Below are 23,148 nucleotides of genomic sequence, written 5' to 3' on the forward strand. Positions count from 1 at the left end.
AAGTCACAGTTCTGTCAAAGGAGTATTTTATTTTTGGGACACGTGATTGACTCCGATGGCGTGATCCCAAACCCCGTCAAAATTCAAGCAATTCAGAACTTTCCAAGACCAACTAGGGTCAAGCACGTTCGGCAATTTTTAGGGGTCTGTAATTTCTTCTCTGATCACTGTCCTGGGTATACTGAAGTCGTAGCACCCCTCCAAAATTTGCTAAAGAAAAATAACCGTTGGAAGTGGGACGAGAAATGCGAAGCCGCTTTCAATAAGACGAAGGAACTCCTCGCCAACAGCATTAAATTAGGTTACCCAGATTATTCTAAGAAATTCATTGTGCAAACAGACGCATCGAAAATTGGGGTCGGTGCTGTATTGTACCAAGAAGACCCGGAGGCACAACCAAAAATCACGTATCTGGCATTTATGAGCCGCAAATTGAGATCTCACGAGCTCAAATACACAGTGACTGAACTCGAGATGTTGGCTATCGTCACAGCCCTAGGTCACTGGTGGAAGTATATCTATGGCTTCCCCATTGTCCTTCGGACAGACCATAAGGCATTAACTTTCATGCTCAAGTCGACTATGACGAGCGAAAGGGTCAATCGTTGGTGTCTTTTCGTCCAACAATTTGCCTTAACGGTTGAGCATTGCGCTGGAAAAAACAACATTATTGCAGATGCCCTAAGTCGAAACCCGGACTCCAGCGAAACTTCCATTTTTCACATCCAGCTGGAAGATGAGGACCATGCCACTCTAGAAAAGTTGAAAACTATAGGGGAGGAGCAGGAAAGATATCCGGAAACAGGGAAATTGATCGAGTTCTTCAAGCGGAAATTACAACCGGGTACCGCCGAGCACTCAGAAATAGAGAAGAAGGCAGAACGGTACAATTACTTCAACGGGATTCTCCATAAGTTTGTCGATGATAATCACACTCGATACAGGATTGTAGTGCCGCCCGTTTTACAAGAGGACTTAATCTGGTTGGCACACCGAGCCATTGGTCACGCCGGGATCGACAAGGTTGTATCAACGTTAAAGGAAACCTTCATTTGGCCAAATATGAGGAAGATTGTCCGCCGTGTACTGATGACATGCGATATATGCCAGCGGGTGAAGCACAACACCTTTTTGCTTAAACAACTGCCGCGACCTTTGTTGCCGAAGCAGCCCAAAGAGCTCTTCGCGCTAGATTTTTACGGTCCCTTACCCAAGGCACGACGCGGGATGCAGCATATTTTGGTTTGCGTCGATGTCTTTTCGAAGTTTATCCAACTTTGCCCCGTACAAAAAGCGAATACCAGAGCTGTCATCAATCAGATAAAGAATAAAATCATTCCGAGGATGGGTAAACCGGAGTGTATTTTGACAGATCACGGTTCTCAATTCACGTCCGGAGCTTTTAAAAGGGATATTGAATGATTAGGGGTGAAGCATCACCTGAGTTCGATTCGCCACCCCGAATCAAATCCAGCCGAGCGAATCATGCGGGAGATAGGCAAATTTTGCCGGATCTACTGTTCCCGTCAACATTGGCGATGGGTGGACGTCCTTCCTATTATTGAGGAATGTGTGAATGGGACGGTCCACGAGTCGACAGGGATGATCCCAAGCGTCGTTCACTTCGACGAAATTCCAAAAAGACCCTGGGTGAATGCAATCCAATGCCCTCAAGACCCCCGCTTATCCGTGGAACTCTGCATACAGACAACGGCGGAATATTTGAAAGGACAGGCAGAGAAGCGATTACGGCGATTGCGAGGAAAAAGGTACCATCGTCCGCTGCGAGTTGGAGAACTTGTTCTTGTCAAACGACCAGCGATCTCCGATCCCGCAAATAAAATTTATCATAAGTTTGCGGAGTTATACATTGGGCCGTATCGGATCATCGAAAATTTGGATAATAATTCCTACAAGGTCCAGAGCATGGACGGCACGACTGAGACAGTGTACAATGCCGCCAATTTGAAATTGTACCATCCTCCAGGAAGCAGCAGAATAGACGCCAATCAGGTGGACGAGAACGCCGAAGAAGAGGAAGAGGATCTGGAGAGAGACGAAGATGAGGATCCAGGGGACGAAGAAGAAGATGGTGAAGAAGATCCAGCAGTCCATGTAATGACGGTGGAGGAACGAGATGATTTGAGTGACCAGAGTTGTGAGGAGTGCATAGAGCTGTACCAGAGACGCGACATTATGGCACGAGTATGTTTCTTGCTCCAGAGAGAAAATGCCCAGTTGAGGTTGGAATCACAGAAACTTAGAGCAGCTAAAGAAGATTGATCGTAGGACGGATTGAGTAGTAATTCTTCAAGAAATTCGCAACTCCGTTTCAAATTTCTTGAAACCAACGGAGGGGCAGATGTGACCGTACCGGCACAATTAGTATTTATTTCAAATGATATGCTTGGTAAGGAAGCTGGCAGCAAGCTTTCTTTGTGTGGATGCTGGGGGTATCGTCAGGTTGCGCAATACGAAGCCCGCCAGAGAGGCGCCTTCACCCGCCCACTGGGTGGCTTAAGGAATCCCCGAGCTAGGCACACGTCATAGAAGAAGCAGGAGAAGAACACTATTTAGCGACTCCATATTGGAAAACATCTGCCAGCGTACAGCGATGCCAAAGCGATCGGGCAAAATTTAATGCATTTTCGGCATAAATAAGGCTTAATTAACAATACTGCACCCGTTAGAGTAGTGTGCTGAATTTTGGTGGAATTATAAAGTCAAGAGTTCTGGTAGAAAATACTCTCCAAGCGAAAGGCGTTGGTAAACAACTTATATAACTCCGGTCGCGTACGGACGCCTAGTGAAAAACCAGATGCCTTCGGGGATTCCCTACTTCCCCTCCAAGATGATAAATTAATTACGGCAGATCCGCCGAACATATCAAATTCCGCATGGCATAGCGTACTTGTGCATATCCGAGTCACACAGTCTAGCGTATTGCTAATTTCGACAGGCTGGTTTATCCAGGAGCAGTCAAAATAAGAGTGGGGATGAAGTCACTAAACCGCCCCTACCACCGGGGCTAGTATAAGTTTTTTGCAGTTCCAGGGAACTGGAGTAGTCGTTGAGGAGCTTTCGACGGGAAACGACGGTCGCTTCGCTATCGGATTACCGCTCCTTGGTATACTCTGTGAACAAAGCGGCAGGGAAAATCTTTCAGTTTTTTTCTTTTTGTGATTATAATTTGTGATAGGCAACAGACGATTACGGTAATGAGATATACTTAAGATATCGGTTGCAAAGTAGACTAAGACTTCGTGAAAGATGAAGTAGGATTTTGCATAACAACTACTTGATAGTACGTAGAATTTCTCGAGCAGAACAAAGAACTGTATAAAATCACGCTGTTTCTGAACAGAGCGTAGGTCAGATTATTAACTGATTAACAATCTAGTGAGGAGTGTTCCTTAACTATTAGACCATACAGAAGATAGGGATAGAAAATTCTGCATCATACGAATGCAGGGAACGCCCGGTTTAACAGTGTAATAGACTAGCTGAAAGTAGCCGATATATTCATCTCCTTGTAACTGGCAGTGGGTAGACAAAGAAGTAATAGGAGTGAACGGTAACACGTGTGCAAGAAATTGATAAATTGTGTGAATTACAATCTAATTTCAGTGATCCGTGTGTTACTAAAATGGATTACGCGAGACAAGATATGGAACTTCTGAACTCCAGGTCTACAGGATCCAGCGCCATGGAGTAATCCAACATGGGCAGGCCTCCGGATCCTCCGGACAGGGCCGAAGACGTCAACTGTTGAGTACCAAGTTATGTTTATTTCCAATGCTAGTATTTCCCTTTGTAAATAACAGTCATGAAGTATAGGGTTAAAATAACATATATAAATAGGTTTAATCCGCCCAAGAATGGTCGGGAATCCTTTTATTCATTTTTGTTTCAATAAATTAATTAAATATGGGAAGGGAGTGATCCTGTGTTAGTGTATAGAATAGGGGACCCCTTTTAGTGGATATATTTGCATGTTATTATAATTTGTTTATTTAGTGCTGAGAAGGAATTGAGGGGGGAAAAGGAATAGAATGATATGTAGATTAATAATGTAGATCTCACCTGAGCAAATGCCTAAGTTACGTAGGGATTAGCGAGGTGACAGAGTCATCAACAAGTGCCCGTAAGAAAGAAAAAACTTGGGCTAGAATCAGCACTATGTTCGTAAAGTCAGAAATAGCATGTTGTTGCATGGTAGTATAAGTTTTGGCTGTAACTGGTGATGTTCAAGGAATGACGTGCCGAGGTTTGAACCCCTGTCCTCCACTACACTATTGAGGTTAGATGTAGAAGGTCTGTTAGTGGTTTGGAAGGATTTAATAATTTAAATTAATTTGAATTTTATTATTATTATTATTATTATTATTATTATTATTATTATTATTATTATTATTTTCTTAATGTAACTTGAGCAGTGTTTTGATACTATACATTACAAGCAAAAGGTTAGAAGATTATTATTATTATTATTATTATTATTATTATTATTATTATTATTATTAGTATTGTTATTATTTTACCTAAGGTACTTTGATTGATGATTTATACCGATAGATAGGGTAGTATCTGATAGGTACACACACTCGCCTCAGAGGCGGAGAAATAGGAGTATTGCTATGGTCAGGGGCTAACGGATGGTGCACTTTGGAAGGAGAGAAGATACGAGTCGAACTCCAGACCTCCAGAGATATGAGAGAATGAAATGTGAATTAACGGTCGAATTTGAGAAATGATTCTCGTGTACTGAATGTATGTGGGCTGGTCCGAGCATTGAATAAAATGTGCCAGTTTTCTAATGAATTAATTTGATGGACACAGAGAGAAAAAAAGGCCTAGCGGGAAGCAGGCTGAATGGTGTTTTTTTTGTCTCCGGACCGTGGGACAAGTGTCAGCCGAATTTATGGCTGAGAGGGGAGAATCTGGAACAGGGAGGAAGATATACAAGCAGAAAGGCTGGCCGAACCAACATTCTGGTTTCTTTGAGAATAAAGACAGCAAGTGCTTTAATTGCCACCCCGTAGACCATGACCTACAGAGCAATATAGATGTTTATTTTTGTTATGACAGTTCGATACACGATTAGATTAATTAGGGCTTGATTACAGTACCCTGGATGGAGACGACCAGAGTCTCAGGTTCGAACCTCATGTGGGCACAGCAGCGATCAACAGCTCGCTAAGACAGCGGGTTACAACGGTTAAATTACAGCCATCGTCTTTATTGATACATGTGTTTGATATATTTTCTTTTTCAGGATGTGTTTTTGTTGGTTACTTTTAATCGATGTCGATTTGAATCTAGACTTCGTGAAAGTCCACTGGTAGTGATTGCAAATGATAGTTCGTTGTTCAAGTCTGTGTTTATTTTATATGGAAGACTTGAGTCCTTTTTCTTTCCTTCTCCGTGTTTTAGTGACGGATTTCTGATATGGTCGGAATGTTCGGATTATTATTTTTTTTTAAAATCTTTACTTCATTGATTCCTAGCGTTAGCCGACCATTCAAAGGCGGACATTTTTCTTTTGTGTAAATAGAGTCTAATGTGTAATACGGGATTCAGTCCCATGGAATACTCGCATTGGGGGAACATGGCTTGTTTTGTTTGTTTTTGTGAATATGATAGGGTACTCAGTGGTTTATGCTAAACCGGGTGATGACGCGCACAAAACAATTGCGATAATACACAAAACAATGTGTGTAGCATACATCCAAACTAATGTAATAATTATGTAAGCAATATATGACACAGGCAATTCAAAGTGATAGTATGTGAAAAAGTGAAATCATATTAACAACCTCTCGGTTATTCTCTGTTTTGGTAGAGAGGGATATGGATATCTACGTCTGTGTCAAAAAGGAAAATTTATTGGAGTAGAGAAATAACAGCTAACGTTGCCTTTCACATAGATTTTGTCTGTGGAATGTGGAGGTAACAACCGATGTCAATGGCAGCCCGGATTTTTCCGCTGCTAAAATAAGTGATTTGCTCATATTAATTGTGTCAGAAGTATCAAGAGTGTATGTAAATTTGTATATTTCACCGAGTGAGTAGTAAATTGTTCCAAACGATTTTATGCCTATCTATACCGAAAAACATGCATCCAGAATCCTCTTCCGTTCATTGTAGGCCTTTAAGATAGCTTATGTTTGATAGCCTCTTTATGCCGCGAACGTTCTTCGGCCCTGAGGAGTCCGTGTTCAGACCTCAGGAACGGGAGAGTAGCTGTGATCTAGCTGAGTCGAATGGTCGATAACTCTTCATGTGAGTGGATTAAGTATACAATCCCAATGAGGAGAAATCGGCACAGACCGAAAAGATCCCTTGACTATCGACTTCCGTGGAGCATGGTCCCATGTGTTCGTGACCCGAAAGGGTTGGTTTGCTGTCACATGGTCCCATGAGTCATGGGGGACGGTGGGAAAGGTCCTAGTATGTATGTATGTATGTATGTATGTATGTATGTATGTTGGGTATTCAGCCTGAAGGCTGGTTTGATCCTCCACAGCACCACCAACAGCTGTCATAGATAGCCTACGTGTCACTGAGTAAAAAAATAAATATAATAACTGTTGGACGTGCACAACTGATCATCATCATTTTACAGTTACAGTTTCTCAGATAGTGTCAGCAAGCCTCTTCCACGCTGCCTTACTGAGATACGTTCTGTTGTTAATGACATCTTCTAGTGTGCTTGCCCGATCTGCAAGGTCCATTTTTATGATGTCCATCAAGTGGGTTCCCGGACTTCCAACCACCAGTTTTCCTGCCACCAGTTTCTTCAAGATAACATAAACTGTCCTTGTTGGCTCCATCCTCATTACATGCACAAACAACCTCGATCTGGATATGCTGACCTGATCTAACAACTGTCTATCAATCCCAGCTTCATTTCACACCGTCATTCCTTAATTTGTCCAGTGTTGTTGTTCTCACACTCGCATAAATTTCACTTTATTTCACCCATTATCACATCTTCGGTAATTCATCAACACTATCTATTAATTGTAACTCTTTTTTTTTTGACTCGTTTTGAATCCTTTTTCAGGATATAACAGCTAAAACACAAATATTTGCGTCAACAAACTTCTGAAAAGAACTTCACCATTGAAATTGTGCTTAGCAGCAAAACCTTTCTTCTTTTTCATTCCAAATCCCTGTGTTACACCTAATTAGGGCCCTGTGTATTTGCTCCCGACATCTATTGGCTAATATTTCAAACATAACCTGAAACATAAGATCGCAAAAGGGCATAATTTAGAATTTCGGATAAAGAAGTCTTTCACTCTCACAGGAGCAGATAAAGTTCCAGATAAAATGCTTAGCCAAGGTTAACACATAAAAATCCCATTTTCTGAAAACCATTGGTTTTTATGGAATAAGTCATGTAAAAAAAAAAAGAAAAAGTAATTTCATCCTGCAAAATTGTTAAAGAGTTTGGAAAAAATGCAATTTTTGTTTGTTAGAAACTCGAATTCTATGAATATCTGATAAGCCCCATTTTTAATAGAACTAACAGTTCACAGTGTACCAGTACCCATTTTTAAGGATCCCAGGCAAATGATTTTTCCAACTTGCTCTACTTTTATAAAAACTAAAAACTACCTGCTCCTCAGATCAGCTAGGGTCAATTATATTGCCTATGATAATCTGGAAGATACGATCTTTCCAATGGTGAAAGAGTTACTGAAATTGACTGAATGGTTCCCAACATTAGGCTACCTTCCATACACAAACTCACAAAATTTTTCTCTTTATGATATTAGAATAGATGAGCATATCTGAAAAATATTTCATGAATGGAGATTATCAATAATGTGAAACAACTGATCAAATAAAATTTAAGATTACTCACAGGCATAATCATTTATCCATTCGATAGATGCTGGTCCATAGTCCTTAAAGTAATTGAATATATCTTGTGTACTCATATTTTCTGTTCCTCTCATGTGGAGTGCATTCAAACGGAAACGCTTCTCTTCAACACCATCTTCAGTTTTCACACCCAAACTAAAAATAAAAATTCAATACTGTAACATTTAACATCATAAGTTACGAATTTCATTGTGGCCCATATTGACAATTGATCATTATGATAGTAACATTTAACACCACAAAAGAGAAAGAAACATAATTAACTTAATCAGCAGCCACCAAATCAGGCATGTAAGGGAAAATGTGTTGTCGCGAGATATAAGAACGACGAAGTGACAGAATTTTTTCAGTGCTACTTATAGTCCAAGTGGAAATTGACCTGCCGGTGTCATATAGCCATTGTCAACACACTACACAGTCAGAGAGCAGTAAGTAATATTAAACGTCTACAGTAAATATAATCATCCAAGCTATTCCACAGATTTATAATCTGAAGAGTATGAAGTAAGTGTGAGAAAGGACCAGAAATGTGCGTGGGACGCTGACTGGAAGATCTAGCGGAGGAGAATTTAGCCAGCCAGACAAAGTCAGTAAATATTATAAATGTACTGGAATACAAGTAGAAATTGCCCACCCTCATATTTTGCAAACTGTGAACATTAACAAAAGCCAAACAGCAACAGCAGAAATATTTATCATTAGTCTTGTCAGTCCAAAGATGTGCTCTTGAAGAACTTTTCCTCTCAAAAAACATATGTTTGTCTCTCCCGGGAAAAAGTACGAACAGAAGAAATTTTTTTTTGTGAGTTTGTTTACAAATTAATTTTTGGCATTGGCACACAGGGAGTACTCAGGGTTTTCGAAGCAAGCTGAAACGGCAATGGGAGAAGACTGAGTTCCAAAGAAAGTACTTACATAAAAACCAACAGAAAAGATACCACAAGGAACGCCTCAAAAGTGGTGGACAGATACAGTGGAAGAGAGCAGGAAAGATAAAAGAAATAATGGAAGCAGTAAAGGAGTGGTGGAGAGACAGGCAATGATGAAGGTCCTCGATTCATAACCTGGTACTATCCCAGCATACGATTATGGAAAACAACTTCTAGGATATCCAATAGTGAGGTTTAAACTAACTTCTCTTCTCAGTAGAGGTCTTGAGGCCATGTACACCTGTTCCTAATCCTGAAATCAAAAATTTCTGTCAAAGATGGGAAACCAACCCAGATTAACACTATGTTAACCCATACATTGGATTAGAGGTTGAGGTGGCTCAGTCGAATGGTTAATGCAAGAAGTTCCAAATTATGCCTCTAGATGAAAAATATTACTTTAGGAAAAGTAGAGAGTCAGTTGTACATAATTTAAAAAATATACCTTATCAAGTGACAAAACAGAATGACAATTAGAAGTGATAACAAGGTAAACTAAGTATTCTTAGCTACAAAATTTTCATCAGATAAGTCACAGAGCTACAAAAATTCCAGGCCACAAAATAGCTGATAGGGGAAAATAAAAGTTGCAAACTTATTTTGCAGATGACTTTCTGTACTTACATGCCATCAGTCCAAGAAGTAAATTTCAAGTTGTTGCTTATGAAGGAAGGAAATCAATTGGTCTAAATCTATTTCTTGTCCTCTATCCATGGCAGTAAGTACACGGAGCTAAGGACTGAGTACGCAGCCTAGAATGTATCTTTCCCTGGGTTGGAAAAGAAATAAGGTATAATATAATTAGTAAGCAAGACCGGAGTTTATATGATGCTAACTTTCAGATCACAAACCACAGAACCTAGAGTTCTGTGAAGAATCCAAATAATTGGGATAAAACTTTCAATTTTGAAAATCTTCCACGCACTGACGGAGAATCACACTTCAACTCCTTTCACCTTAAGTTAGCATGCTTGTATAATATCTTAATAGGTTAGTTAAGCTTGCTTTCTATAACTGCCTCCTATACAGAGCGTTGAACAGAATTAAGACTACCAAATATTATTCTATCAAAGTTTTAAAGTACACTAAGAAAAAAAAAGCATGCTTTTAAGACCATTTTACAGAAAATATCTCACAGGCATAAGGTTGGCAATGTATCAATCCAGTTGACACACATATTGGGAGTACGGGGAGATAGATGGGCAATCAGCAGTGAGTTACTGTCCGTGACTCCCTTAATTCTGAAGCAAACAGAACAATATGTGTGGTTGTCAAGCGTGTTATGTATGATTAAAAAAGGAAAGACACACCATTACAGTACATGCCAAAGGAGGTAAGTGTCACATGGAACAAAGTGTTCAACCATAATAACACCCATCTACTGCCATCAATTTTCAATCCTAGTATCCAATTTTTAGTGCTGGTTTTCAGTGGCAACATCTTTGATTGGTTTTACAGGATAAATTAGAAATGCAAGAAAGATGGGTGCAAGTACAGTTGAATGTGGGCAAATGTGTACGTGTGCACCTGTGGGAGTGGTTGTGAATGAGTGTGTACACATACAGGGGTATGAGTGAGAGTATAAATCGCTGGGACTTCTTATTCTAATATGTATAGCATAAATCTAAGATAATTATTATTTTAAGAGTGCACTGTTTGGAGTGTAAATATGTAAATTTAAAATTGTCTACATGTGGGGCTTGTCCTTTCTCCATCTACCACCCCATGTACAATTTAAGGAAAATTAATAATAATAATAATAATAATAATAATAATAATAATAATAATAATAATAATAATAAATTTGATCAGAAACCTTAATCGATTTGTATGCCTTCCCAAGAATTCTTCTAAAGAACTTAATTAGATTTGCTAGAAGACTGTCAGTTCAAAACTGGAGGGACACCATGGTTCTTAAACAACAGTGTGCCACTCTCCTATAATTTTTTTCTTTTTGCAAGTAAATTTAATGTCGCACTAACACATCGAAGGTTTTCAGCGACACAAGGATGGGAAAGGGAAGGAAGTGGCTGTGGCCTTAATAAGGTTACAGCCCCAGCATTCATCTGGTATGGAATGCGGAAACCATCTTCGCATATTATTATTATTATTATGGAATTCCTAATATGTTTTCATGTAAAAGACAGAATTTCCATTGCATTGCTATCGTTTTTATTCAATTAATGTGAGTAAATGTAATATAACATAACCTCTGTCTGGCTCCATGGCTAAGTGGTTAGCGTGCTGGCCTTTGGTCACAGGGTCAGGAATTTTAACCATCATTGGTTAATTCTGCTGGCACAGGGGCTGGGTGTATGTGTTGTCTTCATCATCATTTCATCCCCATCACGACGCGCCGGTGGCCTAAGGGCGTCAAATCACAAGACCTGGCAAGCCGAAGATGTCCTCGGACACTTCTGGCACTAAAAGCCATATGCCATTTCAACATAACCTCTGAAAATGATGTTATGGCAGTAAATACATAGCAAAAATTATGCTGAAGATAACCACATTAATATTTTTCCCATGTAAATTATGGTTTACTGTGCGTTTCTTTTCTTTTTCAGAAGAACCACAACTGCTGTTTGCCTTTGCTGCATGTAAAAACAAAATGCTATCAAACCTTGCCAAATCTTTTCAAATCTTGTCAAACCTTCAGCAAAGTTGAACAATCTTTGACAAGATTTGACAACTTTTCTTGTAAGTATTAAATTGCACGAAAAATATGATGGTGTACAACAGGCATAAGAAACAGAACAGCCTAAAAGCATTGAATACAGCACAGTTCACTAAACAGAATGCTTATCCTTCCAAACTACAAGTAAAACTTCACCTTTGCACATGAAAGTAGCATTTTGTTTTTACACTGAGGAAAGATGTTTGCAGATGCCTAGCATTGTCTTTCAGCTCACATGGCAAATTACGATTCTCTCTAATAGTTCTACAAACCCCTGTTTTAAGCTGCATATGGTTTTTGGCAATAGTCCCACTAGTAAAACAGTGTCCTCGGTCTAGAAAGCCAAGAATATCGGCCAAGAGGATTCGTCGTGCTGACCACACAATGCCTCATAATCTGCAGGTCTTCGGGCTGAGCAGCAGTCGCTTGGTAGGCCAAGGCCCTTCAGGGTTGTAGTGCCACGGGGTTAAGTTAAGTTAGGTACATATCTCCAAGTTACAGATGTATCCCGTTTCACTCTCGCAAACTATTCAAAATAAAATACCGTATTCTACTAATTTCCCTGGATTATAGGTCCTGAACTTCAGGCGCACATGCCATGGGATCATTCCTTCATCTAATGACAGCTGCTGCTTCAGTTTGTATACAGAAAAACTTCAGTAAAAAATAATCTAAAAGGGGCTGAACTCTATGTATCCTATTGCTAACATCTATGGACCGACTATTGTCGTTGAAATGCAGGTAGGTAAGAATCTGTTGAAATCTATTTCGGCTCATAGTTTTTGGAAATACAATATAACCCCGATTTTGTGTGACTTCCACTTAGCATTTAACGGAAGAAATTTTAAGTCCCAAAAATTATTCAGTAAGAGCAATGCAATTTTATATTCGACTAGCTGATGTATCCGTGCTTCGCTACGGAATTCTACAATGTATACGGAATTCTAGTGTACACATTGTGAGCAAGATTGTATTAAATTGCATAGCTCTCAACGTTACCCTAGAAACACGACGGGGAAGTCACCAAACATCTATTCTCATATGAAGACTGAGTTACGGAACTTTCGCTGTAATGGTAGACTCGCTTGCATACCATCAGTAACAGTTAGGTTGGGGAGTTTTCATTATAATGGTAGATACTCACTCTCCAACTGCCTTTTTACATCCTCAGAAGGACTGGCATAGTGGTTTCCCCAGCTGAAATGGACATACATTACAATGACGTCACTAGTAGGCACGATTAAAAGCAATGCTTTCATATGAAATAATCAAATAAAGACCACACATTTTCTCACTTTCAGCGAACACGACTACACTGCCAATCTAACTGTCCAAAGTTCCAGAGCTGGAATGAACAAGCCGCAGACAGCCGTGATCCGTGAACACTCTTGGTCTTTTTTTTCAGTGGGGAGAGGGTCGAATAGTGGAGAGTCCCGGGACAAAAACTATGCCCTTTTACTAATCTGCTTCCTAGGAGTACCCGATGAGTCGGAAAGTATCAATTCACTACACTGGCGGCAGAAAAATCTATCTGACTAGGGGGCAAACTTTTCCTTTAAGCCAGAGGAGAAACCCCCTCTTCGCTGATAATTCGGAATAAAATGAATGTAGAATTCAATAAAAGTGAAGAGGAAGAAGCTCATCTTAAGAAACGGATCTTTTCAGGGTTGAATTTTGAGTCATTTAGTGAATTGTGGTGCTATAGTTTGAAATAGGCCTAAATTGTTATTCTAGACCAGGTCATACTACTACTACTACTACTACTACTACTACTACTACTACTACTACTACTACGTCAGCCTCTGACTTAAGTATGCACACTGCTCATTCAAAACAGCGCGTCAGAGTAGGGATCGAATAACTGGAATACTATGAAGAACCAGTGTGTTACGTACCAGCTGTATCAGAAAATGTACGAGCCACAGGAATGGCATGCTAGAGAAGAATGTTTTCCAACTCGCTGGCTATTTCCTGCCAATATTCAGTCAGGCTATTATACTCGGTACACAGCAGTAATCCCATCTATCGGAGTTGAGAGGCAGCGTAAGAGACACATAACATCACAACAAACAATGGTCAATGTAATATTATTGTTGATCAATGTTATGCGCTTTCGATATTGTAGGCAATCACATTTAGTTTTCTTCCAACTCTGAAATACCACTCATATCATAGTCGGTACGGTAAAACTGAATAAAACATACATGATCGGAAATTGTATTATCTGTAATTTTGTTATGCAGTACTTTTCGATAGGACCAAAAACATAGGTATTTAAAAATTTTAGGCGCCTTCCCCTAATCTACAATTTCATCCAGGGTGAATAAAATTCTTTATAGCTTATACTGTAGTTTCTTATTCCCCGACTCTTTGATTAAATTCTGTTAACCTATTTTCTCGTGGCTCGGCGTCGATATGGACTTAGCAACAAAAATACAAATTCATGAATATCTGTGTCATCATAGACAGTACGGTGTAATTTATAAGACATAAATGGTTGGAAATTTAATTCTATATAACTTTGGTTATGTGGTATTTATCGATACGATCACTAATAATATAAAATATTCGAGAATAAAATTTTAGACCTTCCCCTAAATTACCATTTCATTCTTAGTTTGTAGTGGCTTATTCTCCGACTTTATACACCATTTTTCAATGAGATAGGACCACTAATGACGTAAATATTTAAGAATTAATTTTTAGTCCTTCCCCTACACTACCATTTCACTCAACGTGAATAAAATTATTTATAACTTAGATTGTAGAAACTTATTCCCCGAGTTTGCATACCAGTTTTGATTAAGATAGGACCACCAATAACATAAATATGGTACTTGAAAATTAAATTTTAGGCCTACCCCTAAACTACCATTTCATTCAGCGTGAATAAAATTATTTATGGCTTAGATTGTAGCGATTTATTCCCCGACTTTGCATACCGATATTCATTAAATTATCTTTAGCCGTTTTCTAGTGATGCGTGTACAGACAGACAGACAGACAGACAGACAGACAGACAGACAGACAGACAGACAGACAGACAGACAGACAGACAGACAGACAGACAGACAGACAGACAGACAGACAGAAATTACGGAAAAGTAAAAAGTGCATTTCCTTGTTACTGTGGACACGTCTGATACAGAAATACCATCCTTTTTAAATTCTGAGCAATGTACAGACAAAACTCTTATTTTATATATGCAGATTTAACGTAATTCACAATAAGGCAAAACCCGCAATTAGCGTTAAGGAAATATTAAAATTCTCGAATTTGTTTGTTTAGAATTTGCTTTACGTCGCACCGACACAGATAGGTCTTATGGCGACGACGGGATAGGAAAGGCCTAGGAGTGGAAGGAAGCGGCAGTGGCCTTAACTGAGTACAGCCTGGTGTGAAACTGGGAAACCACGGATAAACATCTTCAGGACTGCCGACAGTGGGGATCGAACCCTCTATCTCCTGGATGCAAAAGTTCACAGCCCCTAACTGCACGGTCAACTTATTTATTTCTATTCGTTTTGGTTATGGGACATGAAGAACCTATGAAAAGAGACGATGATTGAAGGCAGAAGAGGAATTTAGAGCGCGGGCAACAGGGCCATAGAACAGACAGATTTTCTCGGGTCATTTTTCCGGTGTCCGGGCCTTGGGAGCCCGGGTCGTAGTTGGCAAAAAATATCTAAATGAATATAAAAGCGAAAAGTAGAAGAAATAAGCTATCAAAAATGTCTGGTCGTACTTGCGGAGCGCCTGGAATTTATTAGCGGCTATCCTTCTATTCTTGTATTTGTAAGTAACACAATAGAAAAGGGTACGTGTTACATTGCTTTGAAGAAGCCGCATTATTGTTAACAGGCGAAGAGCGTGCGGTTGTTGAGACTGCCTGTCTAACTCCCCCTGCTACGTTTGTCTCGTCGCTTTTTTTTTGTAACAATGTCAGTTACTAACATTGCCATTCACAGCGAAATTCGTTTATCTGTTTGGTTTTCGATCTTAATTTTCTAGTTGAGTGATCGTGTTTGTGTAGTAAATACGCCGTAGTAAGTTTACTGTTAACGTTTTTTTAACTGTTTGGTTTTTCGTTTTTGATTCGATCAGTGGTAAAAGTATAAAAACATTCACCATGAGCAACTACTAGGAAAAGAAGTGCGCGAGATGGAGGGTTCAAAAGGGCAAACGTCCTTGAAAAGATTTATAAAATCGTCTTTGTCTTGTGCATTGCCTTGCGTGTTTATTTGACTATTCCTGCAACTGTTACCAGTGCCGAAAGAGAGTGAAAAATGTGCTTTGCTCTACGACACGAGAGGCTGTCAAGGTTTGGGATGGCTATACTTGCAAAGAAAATCAACATGAATGCCGCCACTGATAACTTTGCAGCAAGGAAAGCACGAAGGTCCTCTATATGAAATGTACTTAACGCCAGGCTCCTTTACTCTTCTTTTATAAGGTAAGCTGGAAGTTAAATCGTACTTATCTTCAGTTGAATAATAACGTATTCTTCCTTTTAAATATAGTACTACGCCTACCAGTAAACCATTAATCATTACGTTTTTGAGACATTTTTTATTTAGCATTTAGGAACCAAAAAACATTAATAAGAGGCCGCATGTCTAATTTAGATAAGTTAAAAATTATTTGATTCTTTTTTTACAAGCTGCTTTACGTCGCACCAACACAGACAGGTCTTGTGGCGACGATGAGGCAGGAAAGAGCTAGGAGTGGGAAGGAAGCGGCCGTGGCCTTAATTAAGGCACAGCCCCAGCATTTGCCTGGTGTGCACACGGGAAACCACGGAAAACCATCTTCAGGGCTGCCAACAGTGGGGTTCGAACCCACAATCTCCCGAATACTGGCCCCACTTACGCGACTGCAGCTATCGAGCTCGCTATTCGAACTTTAAGGCAGTAATAATTTTATAATTTCGTGTGGCTATTTCTAGCCGAGTGCAGCCCTTGTAAGGCAGACCCTCCGATGAGGGTGGGCGGCATCTGCCATATGTAGGTAACTGCGTGTAATTGTGGTGGAGGATAGTGTTATGTATGGTGTGTGAGTTGCAGGGATGTTGGGGACAGCACATACACCCAGCCCCCGAGCCACTGGAATTAACCAATGAAGATTAAAATCCCCGACCCGGCCGGGAATCGAACGCGGCACCCTCTGAACCGAAGGCCAGCACGCTGACCATTAAGCCAACGAGTCGGACTTTAAGGCAGTTTAAGTATTGTACTACACTTTATAGGATTGGACTGTACTGTCCTGTACTGTATGCTACAACCACGTCAAGTTGCTAATGTATTTTATCTGAAATGCAGTGGCAGTTGGTGCATGAAGGGCTTTAGGGCACCGCCCCGGCTCTGTTTCAAAAACACTTAACATAATTTCATTCTAACTGATTACATAAAGAGATGTACAAATGTAGCGAAGTCGAACTAACGGTGGTGTGCTATTCAGTTATACAATGTTACACTTACTATTTTGGCTGTAAACAGTTCACTTTTCTATTTTCAGTGATATGGCAAAGGCTTTCAGACCATAGCAGCCGTTCAGCAAGCACGATGTTTTCTCTTTAGCCTTGAGGCAGTCGGGCTCTGGCAGGAGAGCCCTTAGTAGGTTGCTCAAGTTTAGCAAGTTTGCGCGGTGCGGGAAGAGCCTGGAAGGACGATATGGCCTTGTCAGAGGAAGGAAGAGTGCAGGAGGGTGTATTATGGTCTGTCTGGCAGAGCCCGCTGCACATCGCCAACTACTTTACAATGTACCTAGGCTTTTCCCCCATGTCTTACATTAACTGTTGTTAGATATTAATTTCAAAACATTTTACAAAACAATATATTCTATTATATTGATTACTGAAACCTATCTGTTTCGGTGTGACATAAAGCCACTAGGAAAAAAAAAAAAAAAAAGGAATTCCGTAAACCCACTTTTTGTATGTGCCATTTTTGGCACATTGCTAAGTAGTAGAGAATATAACCACTGTTTTGTGTGCCGAAAATGGTATATTGCCAAGTATTAGAGAATAGAAGATAGAAGGATTATAAATAAATTTTAGTCAATCATATACTATATTTAAGAACTGTCATCATAGTATAATTAATTTGATTAAACATTGTAATACTTTACATAATCAAAAAACATAAAAAACCCAAAACAAGGTATGTGCCAAATTTTACCTAAAAAGCACTGTATACAGTACTGATGTACATCTTTTCATTAGTTTTTAGTCTGGAATTTAATGTTCACTGTTTCATCTTTTTCACAACTTACTGTTTCACTGTTAATTTCACCATTTATTGTGAAATCCTATGAAACAATTACTGTATTCCTTTAAACATAATCTTACATTACACTTTCTGCACTGGATTACTGATTTTCTTTTCGCAATATCTACACCTCCCTCTCGTTGTATAAACTGGGAAGTGTGCAACAAAGTCATGATGGACATCTTCTGATGGTCTTGGAACTGATGACTCCTTTATTATCTTCTCTGGGAGGTTAATTTTTTCATATTTCTTCCATTTTTCTCTTGTTCTGTTAGGTTTCAGAAGATAGTGATAAATTTCTGATCAAAACTCTTTCAGTGTCATCTTGTTTTTGAGACCTTTCAGGCGTAGTTATCTCCTCTGTAACAACCAGGCATTATTGAAGTACATGTCTAGCATCTGTGCAAAAATCTGAAGATACCAACGTTTTGTTTTGAGCCAAATTCTATAGAGGGCAACTAGCATGCCTGCAATGTCAACACCACCCTTATGGATGTTATATTCTTTCACAACATTTGGGCAATCTACTTCAACTCTTTTGAGTATCTCTTCACTTTACTGACAGGGTAAGCATTAGCAAAATAACTTATGATAGTCACAGGCTTATTGTCTTGCCATCGAACAATATTAACTTTTTCCTCTTCTGAAACAATCTGGCTGATGGATCCTCTCCCCCTTTCCTTTAGCTCTTTCTCATCAGGCAAGTCATAACTTTGTGTTCTGTAGCTGGCTATTACTCCAAGGCTGAAAATCCCAAGTTCATTTCTCAGGTAATGAATCAAATCTACTGAGGTGAAATAATTAAAGTACACAATTGATAAAGGACTATTGACAATAGATTTACATAGTGCTTTCACAACTTTTTCTCAAAGACCAAATTGAGACTCCTTTTCACTAAAAATGTACCCAAGGAATGTATTCTCACTGCCACACAACACAAAATCATATACAATTCCACTGACGCCAGCCAAAACAAACATTCTGAAACCTCACTTCTTAGGGTTTTCAGACAATACTGCTTTCTAGAACCTGTTTCCTTCCTTTGTATGGAATGATCATTTCATCAATTGAGAAACGCTGTTCATGGGGAATAGTTAAACATCCCTGTCTAATAATATCACAGACTGGTCAAACTTTAAAGTATCTGTCATCATTCACATCCTAATTGTTCACAAAATGTATGAACAGTCTTATCTGTTGGTATCACTTTAGAGACATGATATCAGCTAATCCTGAATACCGAAATTTGTGAGACCAGTAGTCAGTGTAAGAAGGCATTGAAACTGTGCCCATCATTATTTCTATTGCAATGAAGTCACATATTTCTTCTTTGGTAACACCGATTGATTTGCCTGTATTTTGTACCGAATAAAGCTTGGTATTATAAACAATCAAGTCCACCAAAGTATCAGAGAAAAAAGTTTTAAAATATTCAAAAGGAGTTTTGCTTGTATCAGGAATTTGCCCCTACTTAAAAAGTCTGGTTTATCAGCTAAAGATCCAGGTCTCTATTTGTATTTATCTTTGGGTACAGTCTTTGATTTTATTTTTCTGGTAGTTTTCACTATGCACTGTTGGTTTTTTTTTTCTTAGATCTTTCACAGATTTATTAGCATTGTCTTTGTATGTATGGGATATTTTGTTAGCAGGTTGATATCCGGCAGGTGGTATGGAACTTCTTCATTCTTTTTTATAATGATCCAGTTAGTTTTATGCTGTTGGAAGTGGTAATGCAATTTGGCTCATCACTTTCACTGTTATTGTTACTTTTTACTGAACGTGTTATCATACCTGAAGTAGAAGGCGATTCCTTGGATGAATTAGAAATTTGTGTAAAGTCTGAAGCCAGAAAACCTGGATGATTAGAGATAGCCACACTTTCTGTTGATTTGGCTAACAACAATTCATCAGTATGAATGATGTTGGCAGCAAATGGAGAAATAACAGCTTCAGTAAAGTCTCACAACAAGATTCAATGGTCTTAACACTACAACCAGCAGCCACAGGGTCAGAATCACCAATACTTCTACTCGGTTCACTTCTCATGATATTGTGAGGAGATGGAACCACTGCTGGAATTGAATTGTCACAAAAAGTATCTTCCCCAAATTCTATAGGTTCATTTATTTTTGAAGCAATACCATCTGTTGTGTCCAAACAGTCATAGTTATCAAAACTGTCAAGCATTTCCACAAGCTCATCTGGAAGAAATGGTGGAGATGAAGTCACATTGTCACTATCAGATTCACAGTCACTTGCAGTCTCCTTATGGGCGTCTTCCAAAAAATAATGTTCATCCTTTTCTTCGTCATCAAGATCTGAACCAATGTCCGATGATCCTGGCTCAGGAATTAATGCCATTATTCTCCTTGTGCGATGGGAAAATGCCTGATTTTCTTCCTAAAATTGAAATGAGTATCATATAGTAAATGTTACATATCTCATATGTAACTTATAACATATGGTTTCTGTCACAGAAAATTGAATAAAAATCATATTCACTGTACACAAAAGTTTGAAACAGAGGAGCTATACTGAATATTTCAGAACATTCTAAAACTTATAGGTATTACTGAATATTTGGCACTGTGCCATTTCTGGCACACTTGTACAAATAGCAGCTCTTTTGTAAATTTGGTAATGTGCCAAAAATGGCACGCTATAATTCAACTTATTATAACTACTCTAATTTAGTGTTTAGAAGAAAATGACAAGTATTAGCCAAAATTCTAAACCTTCATGCTTATAATTTGACAACTGGAAACTATTGTTTTAGCTCTACGAACACAATTTGAAACATATATTTACCTGTTGTCCAGGTTGACCGCGCTTTCTTTCCACCATGTTTACTCAAAGCAGATGTAGTACACAGTTGCACCGGCAGATGGAGATAAAACCATTTCCACGTGCTGTAGAATGTCCGACAAATACATAGTCTTAAGGAAATAGGCAAAGCTTAACTTGATGATTTGATAATTCTTTTGTCAGTGTGCCAAAAATGGCACATTGTCAAGTTAAGGGTTAAAATAAAACCATAAGACGACAGCACCATTTGTAGGTTGGTCATATTGTTAAATAAGTCTTCATCCTTTAAGATTTGGGCAATACAAGTGAAATTCGGGCGTGCACAGATTTTTTTTTTTTTTTTTCGCGAATGTCGTTATTGTTTGTGATTGGTGAAACAGTGCAGTGCCATAGTAGTCATGGTTGCAGTAACTGTTAACCTCTTAGGCAGCACCATTCTAGTTTAAATAGCCATGTAAATTCTACCTTCAGTATTCAAGTCTTGTATTAATATCTTAATTCGTGTGCTTTGTGTTTATCTGTCTAGTTGAAAACTACAGCAAGTGTTACGGTCTTAATTTAAGAAGACAAATAAGATTAATTCTGTTAGTAGCATTTTAAGTAGTGGCGGGAATTTTAGTTTTGAACAAAGGCTAAAATTAATGAAGTTAGGGCCTCCTCAGCCGAATTTAAATATTGCACAAGAACAAAGGAATTATAAGAACAAAAATACATTAACTAGAAAATTCAGTCCGACACGTTATAAGCACACTGACAGGCGGTGCGGATGTGAAATAAGGAATGTGTTCTTTTGTTATTCTTGTTTGGCAATGAATGTCGTTGATCCTGCATTCTTAGTAAGTGAATATATCGTCGTTGCCGGGGCAAAACCTCCTATGTAATAACATTTTTGGAGATATACTGACCCGCAGCACGTACATTATGAAGAAAGAGAATGCCTTGACATTATTCACACAGTATTTCACCTTAGATGACAGACATTTTCCGGCCAAAGTTCTAATGTAAAATATTTCTCATAGGAGGTTTCATCCCGGCAGCGACGATATGCTGTTAAGTTCTGTGGGCAGTATGAACTAGCGCTCAGGCAGATATATCTGACAACTCAGGTATTTTTTGAGGCTTTTTCGATGTTATCTGATTTTCGCTACGTGATCTCTCTGTCTCGGAAGCAGATTTCTATTCAGCCAAGGTCATCGGATTATTATGTCCGGCTCCATGGCTAAATGGTTAGTGTGCTGGCCTTTGGTCACAGGGGTCCCGGGTTCGATTCCCGGCAGGGTAGGGAATTTTAACCATCACTGATTAATTTCGCTGGCATGGGGGCTGGGTGTATGTGTCGTGTTCATCATCATTTCATCCTCACCATGACGCGCAGGTCGCCTATGGGAGTCAAATCAAAAGATCTGCACCGAGCAAGCTGAACATGTCCTCGGACACCCTCGGAACTAAAAGCCATACGCCATTTAATCGTATTATTATTATTATTATTATTATTATTAGAGCTAAAACTATCGTGGTGTTGGTAAGCGAAAACTAAACCGATTGGGGAGGCGGAAGATATCGCGGCACAGCCTTGCCAGAGTAAAATGTCACGAACTGCTACTGCTCAAATGCTTACCGACTATTACTTTCATTTCATTTATAAAGAAGGTTTCCACTTGGGCTCCATATGAAAGGGAGACCTCACCTTACAGGTCGTCGTGAAATAATAAAGGAGGTTAAATTATACAAACAAACCTGTTAGATAGGGCAGAACAGAATTTAGTCAAATGTATTTTAATGAATATTATAAGTATGTAGGGATGAACTATTTCAGTATACCTATAACATTTTTTTTTTGTTAATGTGCTGAACATTGCAGTACAACTAGGGATAATTTTTACGACAGCTGAAAAATGAATTTTCGATATTTATTTATTCAAAAACAAGATACGTTGCATAATAAAAATGTAAAACTTAACTTCAGCTTTTAGAATTTGATTTAATGTTATGAAGGTTGACCTTTAAGAAATGAATAAGAAATTTACAAAAAATCCCATAGCGTTTTTTTAAGGGAGGTAAACAAAATTTTCTTGCCCAGAGCATTTTTGGACGATAGAGTGAGGGGTGAAGGGCGGGGGGCACTCAACATGTATGCCCTGGCGGGCAATTAGTGCTAAAATGAGATGTTGGACTCGGCTACACATCCGACTGCGGCTGCTGTAGCACAGTACCCCCCTCCCCCCACATTCAACTGACAATGTTATTATGCCCTTCAAGAATTCCTACATAAATCTGTGCAGTATTCTTCGGTTACAGTAAGAAGCCTATTACCGATTCATCCGTTATTACAGGCAAATTCGAGCAAGTCAGTTTTTCTCCATTATCAATATTCATACACTCTACTCCAGTGTTTATACCAAATGCGATTGATCATCTTCCGTATGGAGCTCTCCTCTCCTCACAACTCTGACTGGTGTAAACAAACATTGGGAGAACATGTTTTCGCAAGAAGTGCAATGGCAGCACCTGTTAATTCCTTAGAAATAAAGGCTGAAGTAAACGATTGCTTACTAGGTACTGAAATAAAATAAGAAC

General features: G+C 39.0%; 1 protein-coding gene across 2 annotated transcripts in view; it reads right to left on the minus strand.

The window, feature by feature from the left end:
- Window positions 1-23,148, minus strand: part of LOC136864781 (nuclear cap-binding protein subunit 3) — a 271,629-nt gene that overhangs the window by 166,316 nt on the left and 82,165 nt on the right. For both annotated transcript variants that reach the window (XM_067142161.2, XM_067142162.2), the window contains one exon: window positions 7,874-8,028. In XM_067142161.2, coding sequence (XP_066998262.2) covers window positions 7,874-8,028 — 155 coding nt within the window. The remainder of the gene's footprint in view (window positions 1-7,873; window positions 8,029-23,148) is intronic.

This window comes from Anabrus simplex, chromosome 2 (genome assembly GCF_040414725.1).
Source record: "Anabrus simplex isolate iqAnaSimp1 chromosome 2, ASM4041472v1, whole genome shotgun sequence".
NCBI classification, from domain to species: domain Eukaryota; kingdom Metazoa; phylum Arthropoda; class Insecta; order Orthoptera; family Tettigoniidae; genus Anabrus; species Anabrus simplex.